General features: G+C 40.1%; 1 protein-coding gene across 1 annotated transcript; it reads right to left on the reverse strand.

Moving 5' to 3' along the window:
* Positions 1–1,008: 1,008 nt before the first annotated feature.
* slc22a16 (solute carrier family 22 member 16) lies at positions 1,009–8,963 on the reverse strand. Its single transcript, XM_034900214.1, has 8 exons — positions 8,816–8,963; positions 7,691–8,167; positions 6,372–6,489; positions 4,095–4,653; positions 3,097–3,224; positions 1,951–2,060; positions 1,431–1,530; positions 1,009–1,251 (listed from the first exon to the last, which is right to left on the reverse strand). The coding sequence occupies exons 1-8, from the start codon at positions 8,857–8,859 to the stop codon at positions 1,087–1,089; spliced, it is 1,701 nt and encodes a 566-aa protein (XP_034756105.1). The 5' UTR covers positions 8,860–8,963; the 3' UTR covers positions 1,009–1,086.
* Positions 8,964–9,896: the final 933 nt, after the last annotated feature.

Here is a 9,896-nt window from a genome sequence, read left to right on the forward strand (position 1 = left end):
AGGAGGAGGAGGAGGAGGAGGAGGAGGAGGAGGAGGAGGAGGAGGAGGAGGACTTTTACATTAAATTGCAATGGCATTTATCAAATTAGTTTTTTTTTTCTCAGTATCACTGTAGAAATACAGTTGTTAAAGTAAATTAATACATAAACAAGACAGAATTGAAAAGTGTACTTAAGAGAAGGCCAACAACCTGTGTTAGCCAGTTTATTTATTTGTCCATAAAGAAAGAAAACAAACTGTTAATACAATAAATCATACTCTTAAGTTGTTCAGAATTGAATACTGCACCTAAGCACTTTTGTCAACTACTGTTTGTCGTCACTGTTAGAATATCAGTTGATTGTCAGAAATACATCTCCACACCGTAATGGTTCTTTCCTGTCCTTGGTCCAAACATCTGGAGATTACATCTTGACTCTTGACCATGATTGTAATGTAGTAAGCATAACTATTACTTACTATATATTATTCACAGTGATATCTAAAACTAGATGCCCTGAGATTTAAAAAAATAAATAAATAAAGAGGTAAAGGTGACTTTAAAAAACTTAGAAAAGTAACTAAATCACGTTCGTAAATTATGTTCCCTTAAAAAATATTTCCAGGTTTGAACAACTTAGGTCTTATGTTTGCAGTTTTAGCGATCTGTCCTACCAACAACGTATTCACAAAGTTCATCGCTAAGATCAGACACGTTTAAAAAATAAGCTAGCTGAAAACGTTGAAAAAGCAAACAAAAGCAAACTGTTCAATTATGATTCAAACTGTCCAATGTAAACATCCATCACATTTACTGGTACAACTTTGACCTACTGAATGTCCGAGGACCCTAAATAACTGTTGGTCACTTGCAGAAAAAATGTCAGCAAATACATCATTTAAACACGTTCTGATAAAGCACAATGTTTTTTTCCATTTCTTTTTTTCAACAATCCACAAATCAATGCTGTTACTATTTCCGTTTTTGGAAGCTGTCTCCTCTCTCTTTTTCTTCATTTCTTTTGTCCCCCAAAGCTTCTCTGTGCGTCAGTCGCTCTGGTTTTTCCAGCAGTGTACAACTCAGGCTTTGGCTTCATGTTGGTTCACCTACATACTGTCCTCAGCTTCGTTATCGCCCAGGGCCGAGTTCTTGTTGGGCTCGCGTCCCAGAGCTTCCGCTTCTTCCAAAGTAGTTGTTAGAGGTCTGCCCAGGGTTTCAGGCAAAAACAACGTCAGCACTCCGATAATGAATGCCAGGATTCCCACGATGAGCTACACAGGGATCACAATGAATAAAAAAAATTGTTTTATTTGCCAGGATACCCGTGTAGATAAACTATGACAAATTTATTTATTACAAAACAGTAAAAACTGATAAACGGGACAAGGTAATTAAACAGTAAATGATAACTGTTGTTCTGAGAGAACCAGCCAAAAGAGAACATGTATACCTGAGGTAGGTAGGTCCAGACATCAGCCAGGTACAAGCAGAAGGGGGCCACCACACTGCCAATACGGCACATCATACTACCACTACCCACTGCCAGAGACCTAGAGGGAGATCATACATAAAGTCAGCAACATTACAGTGACGTCAGGGTACAGACATGAGGCCTACCACCACCATTCTGAACAAGAATCAATTACTGAAAAGCAACATTACATGTAAAGTACATCATATCTGCAGCTGTGCATAAAACACTAGTATGACTGTCCATGTATAATACAAACTATGTGTCTTACATTTTATATGTTTCTAACATAAAGACTGGCAACTTAATGCTATTTTGTAGAAAGGGGTAAACATGCAAAACCACATACAATGTTAATGACTATTTCTTCTTTGGTTATTTATCTTTCATATTGTGAGTACTCTAACAGTAGAAGGTGACGCTATAAAAGTGGAAAATGTCTATAACAAATGTAAACAAAAATGGATTTTCTTTGTTTGTGTATGATTTGAAACCTTACCTGATGATGGTTGGGTAAAGCTCACAGGTGTACAGGTATATGAGACCAAAGGCAATGGCGATGGCAAACTTCCCTGTCATAGAGAGAACGATGGCCAATGCCTTGATTTCCTGTGAAAAAGGAGTAAAGAAGTCAGTTGGACAGTGTAAAAGAAAGATTTCCCATGTTTTCCCATGGTTCATAGTAAAGTAAACTTTGGTTTGGAAATTTTGCACATCATTTTCTTTTGCAGGGCAAAAATCCCTGTAATAACCTTTAGCCTGCAAAAGATATTACTTCCAACTTAATCTTGTTCACAAATGACTATTACTTGAACCATAGACCTTTGACCTTCAGACGTTTCATTTTACCACTGACTCACTACCGTAATAGAAAGCGCAGACTGGTGTATTTGTACTTGGAGTGTGTAACATATGTAGCCATATGTGTATATATGACACACACAGGGCTGCTTGTATGGAAATAGCCTTCTGTCGTCTCATGGCTGAACACTGGTAATCTTATTTCTGTTACAATTAAGTGCAAATGCAAGATTTGCTGAAAAACTACAATTAAGTGTTAACAGTATGTATTGCTTTGTAAAACATATAATATTGACATATTGTACATTTTGACAATAGGTAAGTAAAGCCACTCTAGTAAGTATAACAGGTTAGGCATGAGAGAGAGCTGTAACTGTAACTAATACAGTACAATTTAGCTACGTAGACAAGCACAGCATTATATAGCAATAGCACTCAGAGTAGCCACGACAGTTACCAGTGCATCCTGAGACAGAGTGAGGTTTTGACAGCAAGTATTGCATTTCAAATCTAGGCCCAGAACAGAAGGTTACATTGTGCAGATCTATTGAAAGATCTATAGAATGTGTGTAGAATGTATACAAATGCAAAGTTTAGTGAAAATATCAGGTTCAGACATTATCAAAACCTGCACACCAACGGCCAAGGAAGTTTACAAAATGACTGCACTGCATTCAGGGATCAATAGCAACAGTGGTCAAACGACTCAGGGTAACATTAGGACAGTAATCTTGAGATCTAGTGGTCCAGACAGATTGTTAGAGAACCCTTACGCACATGCACAAGCACACACACCCGCACACGCACACGCACACGCACACGCTCTCTCTCTCTCAGTACGCACAGGAGGAACCACAATGATGAGGATGCAAGCAGCCCCGGCCAGGAGCAGAGCTGGGGCACATGTCTTCTTCCTGCCTATCCGGTCCATTGCAAAGCAGCCAACCAAATAAGAAGGTAGCTCCACTGCACCTGTAAACAGCCAATCACAGCAGAGGTCGGTCAGAAGTTATCGTGGCATTGACATACCGACACAAAGACAGTTTCTATATGGGACCACTAAATAACCAGCATCTGCAATGTTAGTGTAGCTCAGCTTCCTAAAATGTGCTCCACATTAGTGGAGATTATGAATTGTCCTGCTGGGCATTGTAAAAGAAGCACATTAAATCAGTGTTTTCTGTTGCGTATGAAGGTAGAAAACAAAGCATTTCATCTGGATCATCTGCAGGCATCCTAAATACCAATTGTAGTATTTCCAATGTGCATTTGGGAGAAAAAAAATATTTGCATGGGAAGCCCCCATGCTATCAAAATAGTATATATATTTATATATTTTTCTATACCACAAACTATTAAGCCCGCAGATGGAGAGCTGTTGTTTTAGTGTAATTGTTCACAGGCTGATTTGACCTGCTAAGTTACCAAAAACAACAGATGTAAACAAAGCCAAACTGCAGAACAGAAATCATCTCACTGCCTAACCAGCAACATAATATTATCGTCACTAATATGGAACATATTAATTTAAAACGTACACCACAAATATTACGAACAGAGTTGAGCATTCACGCTGAGATTCTCCTGACAGTTTTAAATCCTGTTCAACTTTGGTAAACAGCTTCACTCAAAGAAATAAACACACACACAGACATAAATCCACTCTGCATTTAAACCCACACATGTTGTAATGTAGTACAGCTGTCAACAATACATCTACGAACAAATCTACAATTGGATGACCTAAGCAGAAGTTAGTAAGCAGCTACTTGGTTTTGCAGTGTCATTCCTACTATTTTCCTCCTTTTTTAATACACATTCACACATCAGCCAATCACTTACCAGCCAAGAAGAGGTTAACATACTGGTTTCCTCCTAGGTTGACTGAGCCCAAAGAGAAAACGTAGTAGCCCAGGCTGCCAATGAACCAGATGGCCCACACCGTGCATGTACGGCCCGCCATCCTCCAGCTGCCAAACAGATCCAGGATGGACAGCTTCTTCTCAGATTGCAATGGCCGCTGCTCTGCTTCCTCCAGCAGAGCTTTGCCGTTCTCTGTCTCCTCTGGATCCAGAAGCTCCTGCACCTTCAGCCGGCTCTCAAGACCGTTGAAGCTAGCGATCGTGTCCATTAGGGTCTGAGTTTCCTTGTGACGGCCCTTGGCCATCAAGTAAAAAGGCGTTTCAGGGAACTTCCAGCATAGGAGCAGGAAGGGCGAGGTGCATGTGGAGAGGATGATCTGGTAGATCCACCAGACCCGCACCAGGTAGCCGGTCAGAGCCACCACCATGACGCCGACAGCAAAGGCAGCGTGCACGTGCATAGAGGTCCATGTGCGCACCTTAATGCCGGTGAACTCTGTGACATAGACAAACACCACCACGAGGTAGCCACTAGACACCTGGCAAACGCAAAGATGGGTAGGAGGAAAGGAGGGACATGAATAAAAGGAAGGAGGTTTAAAAGACAAAACTAAAATTTTAATATACAGTACATGAGTGTACCACAGAGTGTCACAGTGTCTGGTTGTTGAGGATTTAAAATGGTGCTTGTCTTTCTTTTTGGCCACATATCAGTACTTTGAAACTTTTACTGAACAGCTGCCACCGAAGCCACAATAAGCAACTATGGGTTAAAGCTAAATGCTCATGTAAAAGTAGCACAAGTACAAAAGAATCATGAAAGCGGGAAAAAGAAAAAGTTACACTATATGTATGTGTTTGCTAACATTAACCATCCTAAACTACTGATCAAACCAGACCAATAAGCCTGTGGCAGCAAATCCAGTGTATTGAACTCACCAAGGGTGAATTGTATCACCTATGAATTCATTTTGGAAAAAAACATTGAGTCCTTTTGTCTTTTAGAAAGGACATAGTCTTAAAGTTGAGCAAAATTACCATTATTGTTTGCACCAGTTCATGCAGTCCATTTTTCTGCATGCATATACAGCACCCTAAAAATTCACAGTATGATATAATAACGATGATAATGATGATGATAACAACAACAGCAACAGCAACAACAACAACAAAAATAAGTTACATGTTAAAAATATTTGTTAAAAATTATAAAGAATAATCTGTTTTAATATATAAATAAAATAAATAAATAAATAGTTTTTTCTCAATGTAATAGATATGATAGCTAAGTGTATGAGCCTACACTAGCTGAGCGTCTCATTCTATGTGAAAACAACAGCTGTGGCAGGGGGGGGCTGGGGAGGACTGGCGGTGGGGGTGGGGGCTGGGAGAGTGAAACAGGTGACAAACTGTAAGGGCTCTTTCAGCACAACTTTACTGCCGCCTGGACTAATCCTAACCGTAATGACTCACTTTCTTTGCCTTGTAAACATGTTGTCTAATGCACATATTATCTATTTTATCTGTACCCAAAAACACCATTGTGCACACACATGAACATGCAAAGACACATTAAAGACACTTGCTCTACAACTGTTAATCTTGTGGTGTTCTGGGAATTTCAGTTTCTTTGACTGTTGCATTACCTTGTTTTAAATACATTTTAATGATTTTTTAAAGCAGATTTTTTTTTTAATACTTTACTCCCACTACAAAATAGGGCAGAAATACCATTTATATATACAGATAAAGTTGCACAGTTATAGTTTTGTTCTTATTATACAACGCTGGAAAAACCTCTTGCTTTGTTTTACATGTTGGCTTCACTGCAATATGACTAACAGGAGGTGGAATTCATAGAGAACAGAAGAGATTGGTTAAGAGATTGTTGGAACATGATGAAATTGAAGAAGCATGCTAGTTTTCAAGCAGAAATAGCACCTCACTTGTCCCATGCTGGCTTTGGGTGCAAGCATTAATATTGTTAATAGAGACTTTTGATTTTTAGTGATTTGAAATTGTTTTGCAAAATGCAATTTCACACTGGTGGACAACTTTATCAACTAAGTGTGGTGTCTCTGGAAATGTACTTGAAATTCATATCACACTTATTCACCTACCTACTTTCTTTTGGTATGCTCTCATATTATTCCACGGAAATTGATTTGTCATTTCACCAAACTGCAACAACCATGCAAGAATACAGACACACAAGGATAAACACCCAATAAATTGTACATACATACACTGAACTCACCATGGCAAGGAGGAAGCGGAGCACTAGAAAGAAATAATAGTTTCCAGAAAAAGCTACAGACACCCCAAACAGAAACTGACAGAGGCTGGTGAACATCAGGATCCTCACACGACCAACTCTGGAGGAGAGAGACACCAAATGCAGGTAGAGAAGAGAGAGACAGAGAGATGAAGAAACTGGGTTAACAGGCAGGCAATGCATTTAATAAAGACACATTTAATTGTCAAAGATGAGTTGGGATTTTCAGACGCAGCAGTCCAATATAATGCTGTGATCAAAGCATGATTGTACACACTGATGTAGGCATTGCATGGCATATATTACATATTTGAATAAAGTTGCAGACACAGAAGGTTTGTAATTTGTTTAAGTCACTTAGGTTCTGCATTCAGTAGTAAACAAATACTATAATATTATATAATTGTAGGACGAACCCTTCACTTCATACTTCACAGATTATCCTCTATTATATCTGCACAATATCTAACGCAGATCATTTAAAGCTCTATGACTAGAACATAAACACGGGATGACACTTTGCATTGAACATGGAAGAGATGGTCCAGCATATCTTTGACTGCTTGATGTAACTTATACATTGATTAACAAGCTAAACTTGACCTCTGACAATGTTTGGCCCATAAAGGCATTCACCCATTAGTCATAATGGAAAAGACCACGGCTAAAAACACAAGACAATGATACAGTGTGGTCTGATGATCCATAATTACAACCAGGGCTGCCAACACCAAAATAAATTTTAAATGTAATGTGAGTCACATACTGTAAGAACTTGGGGCAAAGGATGCCTTTGGAGATCTTCTTATCATGTGGGCAAGCAAGGAACAAGGCAGGCCTTGATAGCCACTGCCATCAGCACTTCATCCGTAACTTGTGGTTGGCTGACATCAAAGAAAGTGTCCTCGAATGCTGCTCTCATCCCTCAATCCCATCATCCACACCAACTATCCATTTTTCCTGCGGGACTGTCACTCTCATGATCCCTCTCCCACATGGTTTATGCCTACATGCTTGATAGAGAAACTAGTCCGTCTGTTCGCATGAGAGATGGCAGTAATGAGGCAGAACTGCAACTATGTCTCCTGAAGTCATGACTACATGTGTGAAGGAGTTTAAAGGCTCTTGCAGCCACTTGAACCTGTGCTCTTGTTTCCATGCACACATGAAAAGAACATCCTTATTTGGTGTTACTCTACTTCATGGTAATTACATGACATAATTTGCCTCGCCCTGTGTAACTACACATTTTGCAAGACGTTACCCCATCCCTTCTCCCCACTCCTTCATCCCATGCTTACCTGTCAGCAATGTCTCCAAACACCAGCGCTCCGACCAGAACCCCTAGCATGAAGGTGGGCTGACACATCTTGGCCAGCCACTCGTTCTCACACACCAAGTCCCAGTCCGTTACTATGCTTTGGTGAATTTCAGTGAGGTCGTAAACAAAGTTCCCATCACAGGATTTCACTGTTTTGTTTCCATCAAAGTCATATGTAAAGTTTTTTGGGTTAATGCGCAGGGAGCAGCGGCACGGGCTGAGCTCCCACTGTTCTCCTTCAGCCGTCCTCACCACCAAGGGCCCAGTGTCTGACTTGAAGATTGGCAGGATGTCTTCCAAACTAAATCCCGTCAGGTTACCGTATAGGACATTGGTGATGTTGCTGGGCACACCGCACACAAAGTTTGGCGTCTGCACTAAGAAGACAGAGGCCAGGTAGTGGATCCCACAGGCTATGGCCTGGAAGACTGCTGCAAAGTACAGACATGCTTGATATCTGAGAGAAAGAAAATGCATTAAACACCAGAACTGACCAGCAATCATTTAGCTCTCCCATTTAAAAAATAACTGCTAAAATCACATTAACAACTCATTGTATATCCATAAAAAGCTCTGCCCATGTGCAGAAAAAATACAGTGATACGTTTTTAAAAGAAGGTCCACTTCACAAACTGCATTGGATTTGATAGAAATGTTGAGCCAATCTGGACCATGTTTGACAAGTGAAAAAATAAGATATGATAAGATGAAAAAAGAAAGATTGGAAAATAAAACCTACTGAATAATAAGTATAAGTCATTGTAAAAAAAACATGTGATGATTTTTAAATCTACAATGAGGACCCACAAGTTCCTCTGAGGTGAAGATCGCCCCTCGGTTAGCATTTTGATTTGGTATAAATAAATGATAATATGATCCAACGGCATTCTGCACAAGAAATGAAATATTGGAGTGACTTAACTCTCTTTTAGTGAGCCTATCAGTGTTTTGTCTTCAAAAAAAGCATTTGTAATGTTGAATAGAAATATTTTTAGACGTTGAGAAGTTAATTCGAGTGCTACGTGGCAGTTGATGATTCTACAAAATAACCCGAAATAATTTACATAACTATTGAAATAGGATAACGTGGTGAGTTTTTTGATACCTATTGAAATGTCCGAGCTCGTCGAATATTCTTTCTACGGTCATTTTCTGATGGTGAGTTTGTTGGTCGAGGGTCCCGGTGCGTCTCTCGGATCCTGAGCGCTTCAACGTCAAATAATAAACTTTGGCATTCACGGACCGGAGCGAGGGTGGGAGGGACGCGCGCCCGCGCGCACACACACTTGCGCGCGCACACACCCGCTCTCACACACTCTCACACACACACACACACACACACACACACACAAGTGTGTCTCACTATCTTTGTGGGGACCAGTCATTGACATAATGCTTTCCCTAGACCCTTACCCTAACCTTAACCATCAAATCTAAATGCCTAACCTTATCCCTCACCCTTACCCTAATCATAACCTAACTCTAACCCTACTCCTAAAACCAAGTCTTATTCCTCAAACAGCCCTTTAAAGTTGTGGGGACCAGCATTTTGTCCCCACAAAGCTGTCAGGACCTCATAAGTATACTGTATTCCCGGTTTTTGGCCCCCACAAATGTAGTTAAAAGAAGCGCGCACGCACGCACGCACGCACGCACGCACACACACACACACACACACACACACACACACACACACACACACACGATGATGTGTTTGTAATTTCTGTTTATTTCATTCTTTTGGTTGAATTAATATACATCATTTAAATTGTTTTCTGACAGTACCTGGCCCTTGAAGTCATGATTAATGTTCCCTTGATTACTTCACACATTCCCACACAATGGCGCAATCATGTGAAGTGTTGTCTCAGTATAAACCAGGATATTATGATTGATTACAGCACATTTAAACTAAAGTTGTTGACTTAATCACAGCCTATCTCTAATATAGTGTTGTCGACCGCATCAGTCTAGAAGCAGTTTATTTTGTTGTAGACTGCCAAAGGGTAACACTGGGCCACTGACATCATGGATCCATACTCTTCTGAGGTGCTAGTCCTGTCAGGATCAACCTACTCAAATGCCAATGAAACAAGCTGCTGCTGTAAATATGCCTGGCACTTAAGAATAAAGAAAGAAAGAATAAAGTGGCAATGAGCTGCCAAATTCATAATCATGACAAGGCC

The sequence above is a fragment of the Etheostoma cragini genome, chromosome 18, assembly GCF_013103735.1.
Source record: "Etheostoma cragini isolate CJK2018 chromosome 18, CSU_Ecrag_1.0, whole genome shotgun sequence".
Lineage (NCBI taxonomy): Eukaryota > Metazoa > Chordata > Actinopteri > Perciformes > Percidae > Etheostoma > Etheostoma cragini.

Excerpts from the sequence above, each read along its gene's own strand:
- slc22a16 (XM_034900214.1), bottom strand. The coding sequence starts at position 8,859 with ATGACCGTAGAAAGAATATTCGACGAGCTCGGACATTTCAATAG. Across the intron at positions 2,061-3,096 it reads TCATCATTGTGGTTCCTCCT|GAAATCAAGGCATTGGCCAT; the intron begins GTGCGTACTGAG and ends CCTTTTTCACAG. Across the intron at positions 1,531-1,950 it reads CTTTACCCAACCATCATCAG|GTCTCTGGCAGTGGGTAGTG; the intron begins GTAAGGTTTCAA and ends ATCTCCCTCTAG.